The sequence below is a fragment of the Ammodytes marinus genome (genome assembly GCF_949987685.1).
Source record: "Ammodytes marinus genome assembly, chromosome: 17".
Classification (NCBI taxonomy): Eukaryota; Metazoa; Chordata; class Actinopteri; order Uranoscopiformes; family Ammodytidae; genus Ammodytes; species Ammodytes marinus.
Genome location: NC_137221.1, coordinates 16,486,461 through 16,510,353, shown reverse-complemented (window position 1 = coordinate 16,510,353; position 23,893 = coordinate 16,486,461). Strand labels below are relative to the sequence as shown.

At 42.8% G+C, this 23,893-nt stretch overlaps 1 protein-coding gene across 1 annotated transcript; it reads right to left on the bottom strand.

Annotated features, from left to right (window-relative positions):
• Positions 1-95: 95 nt before the first annotated feature.
• col9a2 (procollagen, type IX, alpha 2) lies at positions 96-20,035 on the bottom strand. Its single transcript, XM_080045253.1, has 32 exons — positions 19,812-20,035; positions 18,286-18,360; positions 16,628-16,663; positions 16,466-16,528; positions 14,610-14,663; positions 14,187-14,222; positions 12,808-12,831; positions 12,618-12,671; positions 12,430-12,483; positions 10,501-10,551; positions 10,346-10,402; positions 10,174-10,227; positions 8,088-8,141; positions 7,879-7,932; positions 7,348-7,401; positions 7,113-7,166; positions 6,893-6,946; positions 6,730-6,783; positions 6,571-6,624; positions 5,386-5,430; positions 5,211-5,264; positions 5,057-5,110; positions 4,917-4,970; positions 4,754-4,825; positions 4,217-4,252; positions 4,051-4,095; positions 3,571-3,603; positions 3,301-3,447; positions 2,846-2,900; positions 2,500-2,688; positions 1,681-1,758; positions 96-791 (listed from the first exon to the last, which is right to left on the bottom strand). Exons 1-32 carry the CDS (start codon positions 19,881-19,883, stop codon positions 586-588), a joined length of 2,076 nt encoding a protein of 691 aa, XP_079901379.1. The 5' UTR covers positions 19,884-20,035; the 3' UTR covers positions 96-585.
• Positions 20,036-23,893: the final 3,858 nt, after the last annotated feature.

The following is a 23,893-nucleotide window of genomic DNA, read 5'->3' as shown; positions in this document are numbered from 1 at the left end:
GATATTAGATATGTATAACCATTTAAAGTGACCATGTTGAAAAGGAAAAGCACCTTTCACAGCACACTTGGATTTCAGCTCCTACTGTGTAGATACTGTGGTGGTGGTGGTGGTGGTGGTGGTGGTGGTGGTGGTAGGAGAAAAGGAGAGGCAAAATGAATCTGTTCCTTTTTTCAAGGCTGGGGCTATTTGGACGGGACTGACACACTGACATCCAAAAAAAACACTAGAAAATTGAGCAAGGATGTGGGTGGCTGTGAGCTGCTGCTGTTGTCATGGTGATGTGTGTGTGTGTGTGGAGGGGGGGGGGGAGGGATACAAATCAGTGTATGTCCCACCAGTTAAAAAACTTCAGGTTGTCAGTTTCAGGAGGAGGGGTGTTTTAAACCCAGTCACTATTATTGTCCCCCCCCAAACCCTCATTCTTGATGTTGTCCTACTGAGAAGAGCGGCCTCTCTCTCTCTCTCTCTCTCTCTCTCTCTCTCTCTCTCTCTCTCTCTCTCTCTCTCTCTCGCTCTCTTTCTCTCTCTCTCCCCCCTCTCTCCCTCTCAGGTGTTGTGAGCTGATGATGGATAGACAGCTCCCTAAACACCGGGTCCTTTGATTGTCCCGGCCTCTTGTAGTCTCGGGGAGGTGTAAGCGGACGCAGCCAGACACATGGCCGCCTCGCAGTAGCCCGGCAGGCCTTGCGAACCAGCCTTACCGGGGCGGCCGGCCTCTCCCGCTGCTCCCTGAGGTCCTCTCTCGCCGTGCCTGCCGTCCCGAGCCACGCCATCCACACCAGGAGGACCTATACGGAAGGGAGAGAGGGATACACATCATCAGGTAGGGAATGAAAGTGATTTCTTTGGTACTAAAAACAATGTTGAAGAACTCTATAAACTACTACACATGTGGACTTAAAGGTGCTCGGAGGAACTTTCGGTTTGTTTTAATTCTTGCACTCCCCATTTGGACAACAGCGGTAGTGTTTTTACTACTCCAGCTGTAGTTCCTGTGTGAGCGTACCCGTGACAAAGGCATTAAGAAAAACTATAAACAAATAGCATACTTTGCTCTGATGGTCTTGTTTGCTGTTAAATGTAATTTACGATCATCAGAGGCATCAGAGACTGCAAAATGAGAAATATTTAAAAGTTCCTTGCAGCACCTTTAATGTTCACACCTATTTAACACTGACACTGGTGCAGGAGCTCAAGAATCGTCCGCAAAATCTTTCAGTTGTTGATTCTACTGCCAAGAAAAAACCTGGACGTACAGCAGAATTAATCAAATCCGTGCGCCATCACCGAAGGCTTACCTCATGTAGTAGCGCCAACAGTGTTGTAATTACTCCGAATTCCTCATGGGGGGTGACAGCAGTTACGGACTATTGTTTTAAGCTGTGTGTACATGTTCACAGGGGGCATGTGTTCTATTGGTTGAATTAATGTGTACTGTTGCAATCCTATTACATTCTCGTTCAAGAGCATCTGTTAAATGACTGGAGTTAATGATGCTTTAACAATGCCTCTCCCATGACAAGAGCTGTAGCCTAACTCCAAGCCCTACAGCTCCTTGTTGCTCCCTAACACTTTGTAACCTTTGCTCAGTATTACCTACTGTTTTACAGTCCATGTGCGTGCATGAAGCTTGCAGAATTCCATTGTTTTTCAAATATTATAGCCACCAGCTCTTACCTTGTATTCCTGGGGGTCCTGGCGCTCCTGGGTGGGGTTTACCGGGATCTCCTCTGTCTCCCTTTGCTCCCCTCTTTCCTAAAGAGGACAAAAGAGGGTGGGCTCAGATGCGTCCTAAAAAGCTATACCTTTAACGGTGTATTCATCATTACATGTAAATGTGTCGATGCTCTACTGTATTTCATAGGAGTAGGTTAAGTGAAGATACCATGGAGGTAGGCCTAACCGGTGACACAAATATTACGGAATAATAATGCAGTAAGGCTATCAACAAATATACCATTGTCTCACTGCTCATGACTAAGCACCAGTGTTAAGAAGCATGGCATTTTATATTGGCAATGAAATGTCAAGCCAACATTGGAAAAGAAAAGGGTGCGCTTTCAGCCAGCTACTGTAGCATTTAGCCAATCGTAGGTAGGGCAAAAGTTAGCTTAATCTTGCTAACATTAGAGGCTTAGCTAAACATTAACTTAAGGCAACAGTTAGAAACTAGCTGACGTTAGCATTAAGCCTAAGATACTTCCATATTCTAATTCAAAAACTGAAGGTAAGAAAAGTGTGTATCGGGCTACACGAGCTAATTAGCTAGCTGCTTACATGACTATACTGTCTGCTTTGCCTTTAGGGGTGTCTGAAATTGTTGGAGAAACATATAGTGACAGGTAAAAAGAATATATAAGGGCTATGACCATCTGAACTGTTATTTTTTCCTCTTTTTGGGAGGGTGTTGTCTTTAGTATTTTTTTTTTCAGGGGGATCGAATGTACCTCTTCATAGGGACATATCGCCTGCATCACCCCTGAAATCTATCTCTACCTTTAAGTCCTGTGTTTCCGACTTGTCCGGGTCCTCCAATCATTCCAGGGATGCCACGGGGACCAGGTGGGCCATGCTGCCCCTGAGAGCCAGTCGAGCCTGCAGGTCCAGGGGGCCCGGGAGGCCCCATGACACCTGCTCCACCCAGCACAGCCCTCTTGGCGCTCACCGCCACTGCAGCGAGCCTCTCTGTAAGGGCAGAGACGGCATCATCCTTTTTGATTAAATGACCTTTGATGACGGGCACCTGATTGCTCAGGAGATGAAAGAAAGTTTGGGGAAATGAGCTACTCTAATCTCCCCCATAGACATCAAAGGGTGAATATTCAGGCCTAGTCACGCTCACCCTGCAACATCTTCAGCACCACTTCAATAATATGCTGGTCAGATGCGTCACGTCCCTGGAGAGAAGAATAAGGAGACTTGAGTATTGCAGAGAGACATCATCAATACCTGTCTGTGTGTGTCCTATGCATCATAAATGGGATCCAAAATGGACTGGACTTAGATCACACTCACACTAGGCATTCATACCTTGCCAAAGCACAATTGACCGCTAAAGTCTAGTGCTTTTGACCAGTTTGAGTGCACCGTACAGTGATCAAGCACGATACAATTCCTTGGCCATGGCACTGTTGGAAGAGGTGTGCTTCGGAACTGTACGGATGCTTATGGATGAGCAGGCGCATAGGCCGCGGTCCTGACGGCAATTTATATGAGACTGTTGCCCGCGACCCAAAAAGACCAATCGAAATTAAGCACAGCACAGATCAAACAGGCCAAGTGTGAATGGGCCCTTACCGATGATCCCTGAATGCCTGGCATGCCAGGTATTCCTCTTTCTCCATTGAGTCCCCTTGGGCCGGACAGTCCCGCGGGTCCCTGATCTCCGGGTTTACCGGGGTCTCCGGTGGGTCCATTGTGTCCGGGGTCACCGACAATTCCTTGCTGCAAAATGAATGGAAGAGGCCAATACAAATGGATGACGCTGAGATTGAAAAAGAAGATATCCAAGGCAGGCAGAAAGGCACAAATGAAGGAAGGACGTTCACGTCACAGTATAGGCCTCACCTGTCCCTTGGGCCCGGGTTCACCAGACAGACCCTGCAAACCAACAGCACACACAAAGACACTTTGTCATTTTCACATTCATCACTTCCCCTCTATCATTAATGCCTCAGAGACACTCACTGGGCAATAATTCAGGGATGAATATTGTAAATGGGTTCCTAACAATGCTGCTGAAGGAGCCAACGTGCATCATTGCCTCGCTGTCATGTAAATAGCTCATTTGCCATCTGGATTATCCTGGGGATTTGTATGCAAATAAAAAAATTAAAAAACAGACTTCCTCTTAACTTTTTATGTGCGTAGGACATTTTTCTGCAATGTATCACTTTGCTTTGACGCCTTCAGAGACAATCGCTAAAACCTTCTTATCTAAACTTAAGCCTTTATGTACTCTTTTTATTTTTGTTTTGAGGGGCCTTTGAGGTTATTTCCAACAGAAAGTTTGAATCGGCTTAAGGTTACGCCAATAATGATTGTTACCTTATCACCGTTCTCGCCAGCCAATCCCTCAACACCGGGGTCACCCTGAAAGCGACAGAGAGAAAAAGATCAAGAGGGGCAGACAGAAAGATGGAAATAATTGTCAGCCGTGGATCCGTTTTTTTCTGGCAATGCAGTTCAACAATAAAGCAAAAATGCCACTCACAAAGTCTCCCTTCGACCCAACTTTTCCTTGGAAGCCCTGGACAGAAAGAAAGAACGGTTCAGCAAATGTAAATGTTGTCATTTCTAGATTAGAATAACTTCAACAACAACAACAAAAAACAAGAGCTTTATATTGATCCAAGCCAGTGGCACCACACAAATCACAAAGTAAGAAAGATGTTGTCTCGTCTCTGAAACATTGGAAGATGAGGATGCTTAGATTATCATTTATATTGCTTATTTATATTGCTCTCCTCATTCCGTGATTTACTGCAGCACCGGTGTTCGTATACATGGGTAAACGCTGCCCTCAATGGACAAGTATGGGAAACTACATTTGTTATGAAATGTGCTTGAGAATAGACGATGATATGAATGTCTTACAAAGCAATATATTAGAGTACGGTTTGTTCATTGTTCACACACACACACACACACACACACACACACACACACACACACACACACACACACACACACACACACACACACACACACACACACACACACACACACAGGCACACACACACACACCCACCTTGTCTCCCTTGGTTCCGCTTAGACCCTGGGCACCTGGAACACCAATTGGTCCCCTCTCTCCTTTGCCTCCCTGTTAAGAGAAGTCATAATGTACATAGGAAGTTACAGCTGCACCTCTCTTTGATTATTTAGACGTAGAAAAAAGCAAATGAGCAACTTACAGTCTTTCCAACGACACCCTGTGGCCCGCCCGGTCCCCGCTGGCCTCTGTCGCCCTGTTGAAACATAGAGGAACTGAGTATATTTGTTTCCCCAATTGCAGTTTTTCGAACCTCCGAACGCAGCAATTCTGGAATTGTACCTTGGGTCCGGGAACTCCTTCCATACCCTGCTCACCAGGAAGACCAGGCTCACCCTAGGAGAATGCAGATAGAGTACAATTAATCACCTGACTAACTGCACAATATGAGAATTGTGATAGCTGAAAAAAAAAGCTGTATATTAGTATGTTTTACCAGAGGTCCAGGGGCACCGGTCATGCCAACATGACCCCTCGGTCCACCCTCGCCCTAATAAGGCAAGAGAGACGAGAAGAGAAGTGTGTACATTTAGAAAATGAAAACCAGAAAAAAAAAAGTTGTAAAGGTCAAAATAACACGATACAATACGAGCTGTATTATAAAGGTTTACCTTATCTCCAGGTCCACCTTTTGCCCCTGGACTGCCAGGCAATCCCTACAAACAGAATTAACAAGACTGAAAATAGCACAAATCAAAGAAACACATCCATATGGTGGGCATCAGACAGAAACAGTAGAGACGTAGTGTTTTTCTCTGTATTTGTATCTCTGTATTTGTATCTTTTGGTAACCTTTATTTATACAGGTAAATCCCATTGAGACCGAAGAGTCTTTTGCGAGGGAGACCTGTTTTCCTTTCCCACGTTACCACTCACACACACATTCATACACCGATAGCAGGCTAACTATCGACATTCACACGAGGCAAAGTGGGTGAAGTGTCTTGCCCAAGGACACAACAACCATGACACAAGTGGCAGGGCGGGGTTCGAACCTCCAACTGTATCTGCTAGATGCTAGAAAGACCTCTGCAATATAAACAAAAGTTACCCCTGTATTCTGACATTATGTGCAGTGTATTCTGTATGTTTGTAATACAGGGAGCAAACCTGAACATTTGTGTAGATGAATTTAGATACTTGTATCTACTGATACTGATGACTGACACATAATAATAGTGATGATAAAAAAAGCTGCAGTGCCAGCTTCACAATCAGCCACAATCAGACCAGTGGGGTATGCTCAAGTGTGTGTGTGTGTGTGTGTGTGTGTGTGTGTGTGTGTGTGATGGTATATCACAGTAAGGCTTAAAGCAGGGTAAGTTATTGCGTTTGAGTTTGCAGCGGTGTTAGTGTCGCCGAAATGACCACACAGCAAAGTGTGCATCTCACGCTCCATTACCCCTTAAGTCAGAACGGTGGGCGCACACAAACACACACACACACACACACACACTTGAGCATACCCCACTGGTCTGATTGTGATAAATCACTCGCAGCGGGAGTGAGAAAGCTATTTCAAGGTGGTTTAAATTCTAAAACAGTGTGGGTCGCAGGGTCACTGTTAACCTGGATGAGAGCCCAGAAGACAAAATGCACAGAGATTTACAGGCGGGTGGCTTCACGCTGGTTTCCCCCTGTCTGTGTCTTGGAGAGCAAATGTACCCCCCCTACGTGATCTGAATGACAATCAGCCTTTATGACAGAGGGCCTTATTTGCATGTGCCTCTAGTGGAATTGCTAAATATTCTCAAATCTAAATACCCCCCCACCCCCTCCACTGAAGTATCACTCACCGCTGTTCCTTGTGGACCAGGAGCACCCGGTCTACCAGCCTGGCCTGGACCGCCCTGACGAAATGAGAACATGGAGAAAAAAGAATAAATTGCCAAATCTCTTACTGGGAATCGAAAGTTGTTCATCATTATCACGGCTGGCAACCCCCCTCAGTATACCTTGATTCCAGGAATACCAGGCGTGCCATCTTTTCCATCAATACCCGGCAGACCCTGAAAAGAAAAAAAGAAGAAGCAGGCGGTTGAGTCAGTCAGTGGACTTCATTTTCGCACACACTCTCTGAACTGTGAGGCGCAAACAGAAAAGTGTTTTTCCACTCACATTCTCTCCCTTCTTTCCAACCGCGCCCTGTGGGCCCTGGATGCCTCGGCCGCCCTGCAGAAAGATAACCAAACCAAAATCAAGTCAGTGTATTTGCGGTGCACATCAGGCATCGCTGCACCCATTCAGGTTTATGAGACACGTTTCATTTTTTTCCCATCTTGCGCCCGCTGGTTTGACAATAAACTTCGAGGGGGAAAACACTGGGAGAGTCACCTACTTTGTCTCCCTTGTCTCCTGCCTCTCCCGGTGGTCCCTTAGGCCCCTCCTCACCCTGCAAACAAAGGACACAAGCTTAGAATACCTGAGGTGTATTGTGGGTACCTGTTTTTGTGTGTGTTAGGGGTGGCTGTGTGTGTGTGTGTGTGTGTGTGTGTGTGTGTGTGTGTGTGTGTGTGTGTGTGTGTGTGTGTGTGTGTGTGTGTGTGTGTGTGTGTGTGTGTGTGTGTGCTTACAGGAGGCCCAGGAATCCCTACAGGTCCGTTGATGCCCTTGTAACCACGAGGCCCCTGAAAAAAAAAGAAAAAAAGTGCCATCACTTCAGATCAGGTAGGACGCTAAGTCACATTGGCCCCACTATTCATTCTGATAAAGGAGTAATTAGTGCTTAACTCGCTTCGCTAATGGGAGCTACACAAAAGAGCCAGCCACTCTTGCTTTGGCACCAAGCCGGGGCGCTAACTTGGCTAACGCGGCTAATGTTAACAGTAAGACGGATGACTACGGCGGATCATTAACTACAGATGGAGGCACCGTGGACCCAGACAACCCCAACTCATTAGGAGGAGGGGAGAGATTTGTGTTAGCATCATTTCCATATGTCCCCATTGCTGGTAATGGATGGTGTTTGTATAGTGGGGGCAGGTCTGGTTGTGCCTCCTTGGTGCTCCTCTAAGGATGAGAACAGCCTTGAACTCAAAGAGAAAGAGGGCAGAGAAAAAGTTATATGTGAATGTGAAAAAATTCAAATGACTGATGGTACTCACCGCTTCCCCTTTGGGACCCATCATTCCTGGATAACCCCTCAGACCCATCGGACCCTGAGCAAGGAAAAAAACAGGGTGAGACAAAGACTGACCCTTGAGCATGAATGCCCAGATATATTATTCAATGCTACAGCAAATAACAAAAACACAATACAAGACTCGGTTCCTAACTTTGCGAAGTGGCTATAAAAGTTTAATTTGCAGCGTACCGGAGGTCCTGGGATGCCCTGTTCTCCTGAGATGCCCACTTCTCCCTTGAGACCCTGGTGGAGGAAAGGGGAAAAAGAACAGGCTGATTGGTTATTCTCATTCTGTGCTGCTCTCTCTGTGGGGTCAGCAGTCCAGCTGAAAACCTGTCAGTGGTGGTTTCTGGCTTCTGTGATGATGCTTTAAACAAGCTAGTCAAGTTTGTTAAAAAAGAATAACTAACACCAGCCAGTCAGTTAAAGCTAATAACATTAGTTAACATTAGTTAATGTTATTAAAAAATAACATATTCAGGTGTTTATGGGACGAACCAGTTAAAATTGCTTATGGTGGTTTACCTGTGTTGTGTTATATTGTTTTGAATTGTCTGAAATACTTGTTTGAATTTTTGCCAAGAACATGTTCAGAAAGTGAATAGCACAGTGATTAGCTCAGTTTGGCATATGAATGAAGCAGGAGGTAATGGCTAGCATGTCTCTGGCCTAAGTTAAAAATTAAGCCTACTAGCTTCAACTCGAAAGTTAACAAATAACACTTCAAATGACTAGTTGTGGTTTGGTGGGAAAGCTGTTGTTGTTGTTACTATTTTTTTGAAAAGCCAGTGACTTCCTGGGGACTCATTGTCAATGTGAGATAGTCTAACAACCAGCCATGACTGCAGGAAATCAGTGCAACTGGCAACTGCATAAATCAGTGTGGATTTTGGACGGTCCCGGATAGTTGTTTCCAATTCTTTGAAATAAGAAAGTTAAATATTTCTGAAGCTAGCCGCATACTTGACGTACAGACGGGAGCGTTATCGATATTCTCATGAAAACTCTCAGCAAGGAAATTGACTAAACTATCACTCCAAGTGCAGATAACAATAATATGTTTTAAGCCATCCTTATTGGTCTACCATCACCATGGCATGTCTGCCAAGTAAAAGGCCATCAAAATCCATCAAAAACAAATCACGGTTCTTCAACCAGTTTCAACTGGATCTAGTTTACATTTTTCAGCAGTCTAAAGATAAATGTCATACCGGACTTACTCACTAATCTTGTTGACTTTGGCATCACACAGCCAGCAGGAATATAGCAAGTGGAGGGGGGAAAAAAGCTTTTTTTTTATTGACTGTATCTGTGTTTTGGGATTAGGTGAACAGGTAGTGGGGGGATGTTTTTGCAAAGCATAAAAGAGAGAGAGCAGCGCCACAGGGCAATCTTGAGTCAGGCCTGCCTGTGATGAGTGATGTGCAGAGTTGTTTGGAGCTTCTACGGCACCTTGTGTGGGTAGATCAGAGGCTAATTCCTCAGGCCTGGCTAGCTGCTCCCCTCGGAGCCCACCGTGTGCTCATTAGCTCTGCCTAATACAGCGAGGTGAGAGGGCCGTGCTGAACCCTGACTCTCTCATCCTTCCCCTTCATGTACCTGGCTCCTCACCATAACCCTTTCATCTGGCTCACTGCGTGCTGACTGCGGGGCCGGGGCCAGGCCTGACTAATCGCAGCCAGATTAGAGCCAGTCATGGGCCTCAGGGGGCTTCATTAGAGCTAATCCTAGCCTCTGCTGGTTCTGAACGGTGGGTGAGTGTGCGAGACTGTACAACATTTACACACACACAACGTATGGGTGTGTTTGAGTGCACGTGTGCAGCTCACCAGTTTCCTATGCTCTCTTAATATATAGCTTAGCTTCTAAAATGGATTTGTTTAAACAATTGTTCAGGGTACAAATAGGCCAAATGATTAAACATTTCACAGCTAAGCAAAGATACGAATCGACCATCTCATGATGACCACTTCAGATTTATCTTGTGACCTGGTCTGACCTCTAGTTTGGGAACCATGGTAGTCTACTCTGTACCAAAGTTACTGTGAAATAGATATTTGAAACTAGCTTCACCTCAACCAGCTACAACAGTAAAATGCTACTTACGCATCAATACTGATAGCAATCTAAAAATGTATAATAATGTATCGCTCCAAGAGTAGGCTACTTTTACTTACACTGGAGTAGTGTGTACATATTGAGTACATTGTGTTGAGTGCAGGATTGTACAACTGTTACACCTATGGCTGTGTCAGAGTGCCCGTGTGCCGCTCACCAGTTTTCCGATGCTGCCGGCATCTCCGAGAACACCAGCACGTCCTTTGTGTCCCTAGAGAGAACATATCTGTCAGTAGGGTGCCATAGCAAGTTTAGTTATAAACCGGAACCACTGATGATGTTGAATCCATGCTTATTCCCTTAAGGGGCCCCTTTGGGAGACTACTCACCTTGACTCCATGCAGTCCCTGGGGGCCTTTAGGTCCTGCTGGACAGTTAAGAGGACACTGTTGACGAGAGAAGGAAATGTATTGATTATGAAAAGTTGATGATGAAATACAGTAGATTTGCCCCCCCAAAAAGTTGTGATGTCGATAGAGCTTACCTGGAAGTCGGCACTGCCTTCTTCTCCACCGATGAACTTCCCGGGAGGACCCTAGATTGTCAGATAGATAGGAGAGAGAGAGATGGATAGAGTTAATGAGAAAGTCACCTGCTCACAGTTTGCCTCGGCTGCCATGAGCTGAGCCAGCACTATCTCCTCTCTCTCTCTCTCTCTCTCTCTCTCTCTCTCTCTCTCTCTCTCTCTCTCTCTCTCTCTCTCTCTCTCTCTCTGTCTATTACTCTCCTCCATCTTTCCTTGTCTCAGTTTATAGATAGAGTTACAAAGTACGAGCGTCTCTACAGGGGATGATGTATTCCTGTTACAGTCAGATGAGACAGCCCACTGATCTAATGGGGGGTTTATTTACCCTAGGACAGCACTAAAGCTAAACAAATACACTCCCCTGGGCCGGGAACATCACTCTCAATGAAGAACCCTCCACCCCCTCCCTTCCAGGAGCCACTCAGACAGGAGAGTACACAAAAATCAGGTTGAAAATAAATTCTACAAATAGTATAAAACTTAGTTGAAAAGCATTTGTTTTACTCTCTAGACAGTTTGACAGGACTGTGTTGGCGTGGCCATATCGAATGGCAATGCTCATTGTTTTTATATAACGTTCGGGAAGAGAACTGCCGTTTCTTCAAAATACATATTGTGTCAAAAGGGCCAGAGCATAGCCCACCTCATCTAAACCGAATTTCTGTCAAATGTATCAGACTTCAATGACAATATCTTTCATTTGGAATGATAAATATGCCTAACTCTTATCAGATGCTTACCATCATGCAACAAACTCCCCAAATTACACAGTTAAAAAGATTTTGTGTATTTGGGTTTTTGGGGCTTTAGAACACACACTCATTGCTGCTGGTTCTGCAGAAAAGAGCACACTTCAAAAATAATGTTCTTAGACAGGATGTTGTCTTTGCTTTACTTTTACGCTGTGATCCCATTTAATACTATAAGTAAATCTAAACTAGATTGATGTAACTATATGCTTGATTAAGCCCAATGAGCTCCTGGTGGCTCATTTATCTCTCACCGTCTTCACAGCTGCTCACTGTCTTATACATGAAATGATTGACTGTGACACCAGTCAGAGCTAGACTGATACACGTGCAGGGCTACAGATGCAATTAACTATAATTGCATATATATTGGTATAGACGTATATGTCGGACGAGATAAATTACAAGTTTACATTTTTCAACTGTAAAAGGGTTCAGCACAACAGCAAAAAAAAAAGGTTCTTAAAAAATATGTTTCTGTTGTTATTTTCTGTATTGGCAAATGTATGGTGTTGGTGAAAGTGCTGAACAAATAGCAAGTTTCAAAACATGAACAGTGAGCTGGAAGGCAAAGATGCGCTCTGGTGGCATTAGTTTGGGCAAAGAAAATCTCGGAATGTACAGTATGCAGGGAGTGGACAAAATAACAGGGATACCTGCACAATGTATTGCAAAACAGGGGGTAGTTTGTGTTGTTCCTAGATATTGCTGTTTGTCGTTATTGCGATGTATTGTGTGTACAGAGGATTAAGGACTACATCATACTCTATAACCCTCCAACCTCCTGGCTGTCAGGTTTTCCAAAGGCATCAAATAGCATTGTTTCATTAAAAATTCAGAGAGAAAGATAGAGGACAAATGGATAAAGCCCAGTTCAGACCAAAGATTCGCCTTGCAACGAGACACAACTGCTCGCAACCGCTCGCAACGAGGTGGGCCTGGACGTTCCAAAACTGGACCTTTGCGATTTGACATGTTCAATCTTCTGCGACTCCATGCAACACGCAGTTCACACTGCTGCGATTTCTCCCCCGCCACGTTCTAAAACCGTCTCGTCGCAAGCAGTTGCAAGGCGAATCTTTGGTCTGAACTGGGCTTAAGATATGTCCGGGAGAACCAGTCCCGTGTGGACACTTACTGGCTTGCCAGGAACGCCAGGAAGTCCAGGAGCTCCAGGTGATCCAAGGACACCCTGTAACCAAACAGAGGAAAGAAAAGAGGCCGTGAATAGGAAGCTGAAACGTGTTCTGGCTCCGTATGACCGTCTTATAAGATGCTGTTGTAAGTTGTGAGAGCAGTATTATAAACTGAAGCTGGTGTCCTTACCTTTGGTCCATTTATTCCAATGTTACCTGGGAGACCAATCGGCCCTGGAGCGCCCTACAACGAGACACACAGAGCGAACAGAGGACAAACAGGCATTTATAAAAAATAAAAAATAATAATTTACCACACCTCAAAGCAAAGCCATTAAGTGATAACGGCATCATTCTATTATACCATACAAGCTACTTACAGACAGTCCTGGAAGGCCAATTCCCTGTGTGGACAGAAGGGATGAGGGGTTAAATGACTGTATAACAAGTGGAACAAATCTGTCAAAGTATCAATTAACGTCTGCAAAAGGCAATTAATAATGGCAGCAGTAATTCAGTGAACGTGTGTGTACAGATTCAGAGCGCCGCGTCAAACAGGGCTTCGAGAAGAACAAAGACACACAAGGGCAATCAGTCTATGTTTGCACTGTCTTTTGCTGGGAATTAATTATAAACAAAGTGATTAAGTAAGTAAGCCTTCTTAGAGGAACAACAGCCCACAGGGCATGGATCTACTGTCTGTGCAGCTTGAGACACAAGCACAGCCCCAAGACGAGACGCCTGTTAATGCTAGACAAAGGATTTAACTAATAGTGTTGCGTTCGAGCATGACATTGGATGACTCTGGACTACAAATATACAGTATATAGGCTGTTGTCTGATAGATGGACAATGAGCCCCATCTAGTGGTGTCAGACTGCATTACAGGGGATCTGTGCTGGTATGCTTACTGTTGCTCTCTTGAATCGATGGGCCTTGCATGTGCTAGTAGTGAGCATAAAGCAAGTGTATTTAATGATAAAAGGTTCATAAAATGAGGATGACTTATGGCATTTTTCTTCATTATTAAGGACTGTATATAGCAATAAGGATGATGTCAGCTGTAGAAGGAATATACCACATATGTAAAGTAAACCGAGCCCAAAAGGGGTCACACATCTGGTCAGGCATCCAGGCATAAAGAAACAGGGACTCAGGAGGTTACCTTATGAGAACAGCTGGGTACCAACAATATTTTTGATAGGAAACTGACAAGGCGTCCAACGATAACATAACTCATCTTCATAAGTAGCATGACAGCCTAACGAGATACAATGTGATTGTATCCCAATTTTACCATAAAAAACAAATGATACGCTTATAAAATACAATGCATTACAGTTCAAACTATGTCTTCCTAACCAAGCTTGTGGCTCCTTACAAAAAACCCACCCTGCGTTCCAATACCCATACTTCCCTGCTATTTAGTATGCCAGAAAGAGATTTAGGATGTGCCAATACATGCACGTCAATTGCAGTATGCCAAAAATACCTAGATGCCCCACTAACTCCAATTGCATTTTGCAGTATTCGTCTTTATTTTTTGACATTTCTCGACATAATAAAACTCTTCCTTATCTGAATTTTTTTTCTCTAACAATCTAAAATATATAATGTAGCAGTAAAGTATTTTCTCACACAATACAAACTTTAAACCTCTGTCACAAAATCCTTTACGCTGCATTACTGTATATACTCATCAAACCTACTGTATAGCAGGAAAAGGGTGAAAGATAAAAAATAAAAAAGGTTTACTTACAGGAGCTCCAGGTTCGCCGCTTGGCCCAGGTAGACCCTGCAGATAACAGAAAACAACAATATAACCCAAGTAGTGACTGGCTGGCATCTCACACAAACACATGAGGACAATACCCTCAGGCTATTACATTAGCAAACATTATGTTCAGTTCAATGTTCAGGTAGAATTATATCTTATTGTCACTTCTGAAAGAAATTTTTAGAAAAAACAGCAATTATTGTACATTTTCTCTTCGTGAGCACTTGTTCAATGTCAGGCTCAACATCACTATTAAGACAATGGGAACATTAACCTGGGAGGCTTTTCCGTAAATGTTACTGACCCTTGTGAAAAATGAAAGCTGGTATTTCAGCGACACAGAATGGAAGTATGATAGCTCATTTGATTCTGATTATCTTTTCGGGCGGATGTTTAGTCACTTGCCTTAGGGCCAGGGCTCCCAATAGGACCTCTATCACCTTTTGCTCCGATCAAACCCTAGAGAGAGAGAGAGAGAGAGACAGAGAGACACACAGAGAGAGAGAGAGAGAGTTAGCAGGCAGACTTGCACATAGCCATGTAGGTAAAACATACAAAGAGTTTATTTTTATGGTTAAAAGATCAGTTACCACTGGGCTTTATGTGACATGAATTCTCCCTACGAGAGGGCTAATCACACATTTGATCGAAGTTGACACGGTTCTTGTAATTAATTAGGAAACAAACCCGAGATTGAGATTCCAGGGCGGATTATAGGCTAATTCGCTGAGGAATGCCAGTGTGTGTGTGTGTGTGTGTGTGTGTGTGTGTGTGTGTGTGTGTGTGTGTGTCTACTTCTGTCAGCATGTGACCAAGAGGCATTTGCACTCAATTCCCCTTTGACCAACACAGAGGCAGCAACATATGTAACCTGAATAACAGGTAAATCAATGTATATAACTGTAATAAGTGCAAAGCTATCACATCGTTTTAAACTCATTTCCTTATGTTTGTCTCCCACTTCACGCTACCGGTTATTATTACTGGATGTTGAATCAGCTTGTAATCAGCAAGTTTTTATAGGTTTGACATACAGCTTATTAACCTCATTATGTAGTGTAGTTTGTAGTATATCAATTTGCTTAATTTGTCCGTGGTGAAATAAGCTTTATTAATTAACTACTGTGTTGACAATAAACTGATATTTAAGAATTAAAATGGTCAACACCGCAGTGCCATAACAATATGTCTGTCATTAGAAAAAATAAAGACGGCAGCTATCAGAGGGTATGTGAAAATAACTCAGTAAATGTACACCAGCTTAATGATGTTGTTTTCATTACAAGTCTTGAATTGGAAGAAGGAGCAACGAGGCATTGCAATACAAATAAGCACATGGTTAATAAGAAGGATTTAAACATCACATTTAAGCGAAAACAAACACTCAACAGTGATAACTTAACTTCTACAATGTGCTCTGGAGTTTTGTTAAAAACTCCTCTGTCTACATTTCACATTTCTTATCAAACCCCATTACGTAGACCAGAATATTTCAAAAGCATTCCCTTAAACACCTGCAAAGTCAGACTGCGTGTTGGATACAATTGAAATCTCCTTAAAACTGAAAAAAAACATTATCATGCTTTTAAGCAAAAAATATGCCACGGTTGAAATAATAGTGTGCATGTACACAGTTTTATGATGACTGTGATAAACAATTGAAAGCTCAGGAAAAAAGCTATTAGGCCCCCTAATACATGAATCATGAGTTGGGATTGTGCTGTCAAATCTGCAATGCTGTCTATATCTCTGACAAAATCACCCTCTTTGGTCAGTACAAATGTACCATGGTCACTCCAAACTTTGTGGGTCTTTGTGTTTGACCTGGTTCCAGAAGAGATACAAACATCTCAGGGACCCGCTTATCAAAACAGTGGCTGACAAAGCTAACACAAGAGGGTCCCTTTGATATTATTATCTTTAGACATTGAGCTGCTATACGCCCTGATTTTCTTTCATTGTCACGTCTATTATAATCTACATTGACCGCTTGTTTGCTTTAATTTGATGTGCAAGTCTTATCATACAAATGTTAATTTTTTTCCAGTCTCTACTTTTACTATAGTAATAATTAGTGGCTTTAAACATTTGAATACGTGTAAACTATATAAATGGTCCATAGCTTAAATATATGCCAGTGGTTTTAACAATATGTTTAAATAGAGACAGTTTCACGTTGTTTGCATCTTTCATATCATTTCTCTTTGTCATTATTTTCTCTCAAACACACACCAATGACTGAAATCAGCACGTCTACTTACGTCAATGCCATTATCTCCAAGTGCTCCATCAGGACCTGCCTCTCCTGGCTCTCCCTTCAGTCCCTACAATACAAAATAAAGTATCGTCATGAACAAAACCCAGTTGGAAAAAAATCAAACATTTAAACATAAAGTAATATAGCAAGTACACTACAAACTTACAGGTGGACCAGGGGACCCAGGAGGTCCTTTCTCTCCCTGCAGAGACACAGAATAAAGATATATTAACTATCTATTTTATGTTTGAGTATGGAACATATGAGACATATTACATAGTAAGGAACATGGCCCTTTAAAACCCCTTCATTAAAACCCATTCATTCTGCTCATAACTTTGACTATCTATTGCCACATCACTTAGAAATCTGACAGTGCACAGGTGCTTATATGCCCTGGGGTTTACTATGCAGGTACCTAGAAAGTATAGGTCAATAAATGAAAGTCAGACTTTGTTTGACTAGTAAAACATAACATAAATATCATATTCTTCTAGGCGTGTTCAACATCTCAACCAGTGAAAAAGTGTGTAAAAAAAGAATTTCAGATTATTTCTACAAGTGTTAATTATTTCTACAAAGGCTTGATTCTCTGTCATTTTGACATGCCGACCTTCCTGTGGCAGACAACATCAAGGGAAAAGCCCTAGTGTAGACACCGGAGGGCAGGATACACCCCCCGGGTTGGACACATAAACATTGCTAATTTTTCAACATTATGGGTGGTACTAATGCATTCTGGTGGCAACCAAATGCTGAGAATTTACTGCAACCCAGCAACCAATCGGTCCCAAGTCAAAATGTACATCTAGGAAACGCATATAACGAAGGTGGTACAGTTAAGTGTAAGGGAAGACAGTGCAGGCAAAACATTCTGGTCAAGTTTGAGATTGTTGGCTATTTTGCCTCCATATTATGTCTTCTTTCATACTAGTGCAAATAAAAGGTCCAACATGTTTATTTAGTTGTTTATTTTATTAAACCCTGTCTGTTTGCGTCTGTGTATTGCTCGTATGCAACCATCTTTAACAGCCATTACCTCAACATTAGTTATATTTCAATACTCCGAACCAAAATTCTCAACTTCTGAAGCACATACATCAACCGAACTTTCCATGATCATTCTTAGCACTATTCCGAAGGTTATTGCAGAAGGAGTGGTTCATATAGTGTTAATTGATTGATTTATGATACATTTTGTGCCTAACGCAAGCCTGAAATGCATTTACACATCAAAAGTTATGGTTATTGCCAAATAAGTACAAATACATATTCAAACATTTCTGTAAAATTGTAATGCAAGTTAATGTAAGTAATCAACTGTCAAGGTGATGATAAGTTAAAAAAATGTACCCTATTCACCTGCAGTGCCTCGCTTAAAGTTTAACAGGATTTTATCAACATATTAGCTGATGCAAACTAATCAAATGTCTGAACACATTTGATTTCGGATCATGGAACAGACCCCAAAAAATTCCCCCTGTGCAAGGTCTCACAGGCAAATTGTTTCCTGCTCTACCGGCCCAGCAGCAGGCTCCTTTTGTAACATATTTATACAACCTGTGTGCAGTTAACCCTTTAAATATCTCAAATGTATCACATTACTGTTACACAAACTCAGGGCCGAGGGAAAGGGCTCTCTTCTCAAAGACCCCTCTCTCTGATGGGAACAGAGCTCTTTTGTGCCAGCGTGTTTTCGTTTGCAGTGCCATCTGCTGGTAAGACTCCAGTACTGCGGGGGAAGCACTAGCTTGGTATTTCTCCAGCACAATGATGGTCTTTGTGACAACTCTGCTGTGTGCCAAAACCTGTGTGGATACTCACATCAATGCCGTCTGACCCAGGCATGCCAGAGGGGCCTGGGGGGCCGGCCGGGCCCTGAGATCCAGGTGGACCCCTCTGAAACACAGGCAGAAAGACATTTTAAGACCACAATCATCTATGACAAAAACAAAACAATAAACTGTAAGCATATAGTACCGGAAAAATGCCATTAGCATTGTAAAACAGTTTTATCCAGTAGCAACACATATATTGTACTGACACAGTTGGAGATAATTCCATAAAACAAGTTAATTTAATGTAGTTGTATAGTGATACAACAATTTTGAATTAAAATTATAAATCCATGTTTGATCACAGCCAATTTTTTTTTACACTGGATCTTGGTTGTGTGTAGAAAATGTTAAGGTTGTCAATTAGCAGTGGATGGATCTGTATGGGGTGTTCCTAGCGAGCAACCAATTGGGCAAAAACAATTATGCTTAATAACACATAAGTAGTAAAACAATATGTTATAAGTTATATTTTAGAAGTTATCTTGTTGATGCTGGATGGAGCGACAACAAATTGGTCAAAAGAAAAGGAACCAAAGCAAGGAAAGATTGGATTAAGTTGTATAAACTTTTAGCAGGATGAGGTAAAAACAAAGGGATTGAGGAGGAATGTGGAAGGAGGGGTCAGGTGACTAGCACTGTTTACCCCCCAACTACCCCCACCCCATCCCCTCTCTCCATCCATGTCTCTGTCTGTCTTATCACTTCAGTGGGTCAGTCTGTCAATCCTTAAGATGATAAGAAAGCCATCTTGAATCCAACTTTCAAATTTAAGAGAAAGGTTTTCAAATACTGGAAAAAAAAACAAGAATAATCCTCGAGTGAAAACTATCCAGAAGATAACAAGTAGGTGTCTGTTTGAATAGGGCCTTTCACGCTCAGTGGCCAACGTTTGTGTCTCTGTGTGTGTGTGTGTGTGTGTGTGTGTGTGTGTGTGTGTGTGTGTGTGCGTGTGTGTGTGTGTGCGTGTTTGTGTGTGTGTGTGTGTGTGTGTTTGTATGTGTGTCAAAGCCCACTGATTTCAATCTCTGCAATGGCTGCTTGGATAGCCCATGAAAAAATGAAAAAACTAAAACTCTTCTGTGTTTTCCTCCATTCTTCGATTAATAGAAATCTTCTCCACCTGTAAAAAAAATGAACCCAGGTAATGGCAAATCCTCGCCTTCGGTAGTAACTCCTTGGTCCAATCTTTAAAATAGATAAGGGTCCATGCACGACGATAAGGACGATAATCCACAAAAGATAGTCCGCTGGCAGAAAACCCATTTCGAGCTCATCTTTCTTTTACATGCATGGTATAAAGTCAAACATTCGCTGCCTCGACCTTCAGCCAATTGTGATCACTTTCAAACAGCACCAAGACAGCACACACAAACCATACAGCATCACCTCAAGTCATCCAGTGCCTGCTATGTTGGCACCTCACCGGTACCCTTTATCCCCAACTGAACCCCCAGACTAACAGGAGCTATAAGCCTAAATAGAGAAGGTCTCAACATCCTCTTTTCCACTCACCACTTGGGCTAGGGCCAGGCACAAGGTCTGCAGTATCACCCAGGTCTTAAGCATGGCAGAGAGAGCAGCCATGGTCCCTCTCTCCTCGGTTCACCGAATCCTTAACTTCTGGCTCCCCTTTCAGTTCCTTTAGTCCTTCTCCAGGCCGGCACAGAGCAAAACTGGTTGAGCAAAGCTGTCCGAGAGGCAGGAGTGGGGGGGATGGTGGGGAGTTGTGTGGTGAGGTGGGGTGGGGAAGGGGAAGGGTGTGGGTGGGGGTGTGTGAGACTGTGCGCACTGCCCCGAAAAGAATCCAGTCAGGGGGAAGAAGGAGAGGGCAGAGAGTGGAGAGGGATGGATGGATGGATGGAAGGATGGAGAGGGAGTAGTGGTGGAGAGGGAAGAGGACAGAGAGAGAGGTGTAATTCTGCCCCTTGCAAAGCCGGCCCCTGAAAGCAAAAGTAAAACACACTATGCATCCATCGACACACACACACACACACACACACACACACACACACACACACACACACACACACACACACACACACACACACACACACACACACACACACACACACACACACACACACACACACACACACACACACACACACACACACACACACACACACACACATTATTGTTCTTATATCATTGTGAGGACACTCATTGACATAATGCATTCCCTATCCCCTTACCATGTTCATCAGATCTAAATGCCTAACCCCAATCCTTACACTAAACCTAACCTAGACATAATTATAACATAAACCTTGAAACCAAGTCTTAACCCTCAATTAGGCCTTTGAAGAAGTGACGACCATGTCAAAATGTCCTCACTTTGCAATAATGTCCTCACACCGATGGTTAAAAACTAAAACTGGCCCACACAAGGATGCCTGTACAAGTACACACCCAAACACACACACACACACACACACACACACCTACACACACACACACACACACACACACGTGTGGCTCAAATGAAGATACACATACACAATCTTAAAACACCTAATGTTTTCACATCTCTAAGAACATGTGCTCTACATGCACCTCCTGCCACTGTGATTGGACGCAGAGTGGCTCATTTGCATATGTTAACAAGAGTCTGAAGCTAATTGGGCTCAGCAGCAATCAAGCTCCTCCTCCCAAAGCTGTGGGAGTGGACCACTAAATGAAAGCGGGGTGTAAAGCCAACTGTGTTAAACACCTAAACACATGCATTTGAATAACTCACCATGACCTTTCCAGTGTCTCGGTGTAGGTTTTTTTTTTCTCTCACCCTGCGGCTATTATTTGCATGGTGATGTAGATATGTATCTCCAGACATTTCCCACGTGAGTGTTGCACTGCGTAGATGAAAAGCCAGAAAAGCTCCTTGGAGAATACAGCAAATAGATGAAAGGGATTGAATCAGGGAGGAGTAGGACGTTGGGGGCAGTATTCACTTTGTTGATTAAGACAGTGGCTGCTAACAAGAGACATACAACAAGAGAAGGCAAGTAGTGAAGCAGGTAGTGGAGTTTTTTTTATATTATACTACATGCTGTGGCTTTGCATACTACAAAATGCACTTGGATGTATTAGTGCATCTTTGCATTTTTGGCATACTGAAATTGGCATGGCACATCCTTAATCTTTTTTTCTGGCATACTAAATAGTATGGAAGTATGGGTATTGGAACGCAGAGTTAATGTTCTTTGAGAACCCACTCAAACTGACTCATTTACTGACCTCTAGTGGTCATTTTTAGTAAGAGCACATTCCCACAGTTACCCATAGTGGACTAGCCTGGAAATCCTGACCCTGATATCTTGAACGATAGAGGGTCTGGCGACGATCAATAGTAATTTCCAACTCTAGGGGCGGCTCCTACTCGTGCATTTCAAATGCCACTGCACGCAGTTGGATAGCACTACAACCAATCAGAGCGATGCACAAGTGACGTAAGCCCCGTTCGTTTAGCGAACAGCTGTTAAACTGTTCAATTAAACGTTTGCCGTTGTCGGTCGGCAAAACAGAACATTCCACTTACTTGCTAGTGAAAGCTATGAGTCCCGTCTTCCAATTCGTTAAGGGTCGAGGCCAAAGCAGTCTCAAACTCACACAACATATCCGCAGCCATCTTTGATGTTTACTATCACAGCTTCGACGTCGCATGCACGTCACTGTCGTCATCCGGTTACGTCCTCCCCAGAGCACCATATAAAGGGCTCTGGCGCGCCCATATTAGATAGAACCAATTGAAACGTTATACCAGATTTCTGGTAGTCTTGATAAGCTTCAACGGAGCGTCTCCAGACCAACACGCGCAGCAAATTTAATTTGCCAGCGCCTAGTGGCAGGTCTGGGAATGCCAGGCTAATAGTGGACTTCTTCTGGAAGCTGAATAAACAAAAGGCATGGAAATGTCAAGAAAAAAAAAGATCTTATAGTGACCCCTACTGTACAGGCACTGCATTACAGCAAATACAGCAATTACACCCGCTGTCCACTGGGTGGCAGCAAATACACATGCACGACAGATGCCAGTGTGCAGAGCAGCTCGGTTGCTAAGGAGGCTTCCACTGCTGCCACAACTGGGGTTTATACATTGGTTCTCCTCAGGGATGATTAAGACAGTATACTGAGGGTGCTGCTGAGAAGGGACACATTTATTTGCAAATAGAGATTCATTGCACACCACAGTGAATTTCAACAGACCCAATTAAATAAATTAGGAAACCGGCTCAGTGTAGGCTTCGGTGCTCTATTTGTTTTTGCACATTTTCACTTACTTCATTTATCACACTAACTCAAAATTGTTATTGCTTTTCTCATGCTTTGCAGAAAATCATTAAATATTGACTGTTCCCTTAGTGAACATTTCTTTGTCCTTTGTATTATTATTATTATTATTATTATTATTATTATTATTATTATTATTATTATTATTATTATTATTATTATTATTATTATTATTATTATTATTATTATTAATAATAATAAACCATAAATAGATACACATGGTAATCCTGAATTGTTATCTATTTTACACTTCAGCACCATTTCTCTTTGCCAGTCTTTGCACACACATGGAGTCAAACCAATTGCTATGCTCTCTTTTTAAAGAATTGCAAAAGTATTTGAACATTATTAGAAAAGTGCTGCGCCCCTTGACAGTGAGAACTGTCACCGAAGATGCTGTAAATTGCAGTATTAAATGGTGGCAGACGACATGGAGTATACTTAGAATGTAAAAGATTTCCAAAACAACGTCTCATAAAAGTACGTCTTCCTATCCTGATCTTGTTCTAAAGGTGTTAGAGGGTAACTAGCTGATTTCTGAAGCCCTCGTCCTAGTCATCTCGCAATGTAATGGTTTGTAATGCTATTGGCACTACATTGAGAGATTTTTTTTCTTATAGTTTTTTTGTCCATCAAATGTTTACTCTGTACATTCATGAAATTGAGTTAACAACATTTGTAATGTGGGTTGCTGTATACAAAAAATAGTGAAACAAATCTGCATTTGTTTTCTACTTATTTATGCTCTAGTGAGCTGTCACATGTTTTCCTCAAAACCACTGCTCAAATAAGAATGTTTCATAAGTGACCATGTCAGCAGAGTTTTGAAGAAAACAGTATTTTCTGGTAATCCGCATGAGTCACTTCCTTTAAGCGGTTGGAGATTACAACATCCAGGAAGAGCTTGGTTTAGACCCCATGAGCCCTTTGATGCAAGGAATTGATCAAAGACATACAAAACAAGAGTTGATGGATTATAAAGCTTCAAGTTGACTGAGCAAGGCTAACTGCTCCCCCTGTGTTCATTCTTATTTGCCAAGCTAAGCTAACGGCCGCTCTCTAGCTTCATATCGAACAGACGAATGCAAGAGTGGTATCAAGACTCTCATCCAACTCCCAGCAAGGAAGCAAATCCTTTATCGAAAAATGTTGAACTATGGATGGAAACGACTATCTCAGGTCCCATTTGCTTAACATTAACTAACCAATAGTCTTTCAGCCAATCAGTCTGGAACACATCTACTGAGCCTTCTGTTATGTGCCACAGTGCACCCATTCCAACTTATTACATTGTGCATGGTCACATC

Coding starts and splice junctions, on each gene's coding strand:
- col9a2 (XM_080045253.1), bottom strand. CDS start 19,883: ATGGCTGCTCTCTCTGCCATGCTTAAGACCTGGGTGATACTGCAGACC. Junction 16,664..18,285: donor CTGGGTCAGACGGCATTGAT/GTGAGTATCCAC, acceptor GTGTCTCTGCAG/GGAGAGAAAGGACCTCCTGG. Junction 6,784..6,892: donor TTGGAAAGAAGGGAGAGAAT/GTGAGTGGAAAA, acceptor TTTTCTTTTCAG/GGTCTGCCGGGTATTGATGG.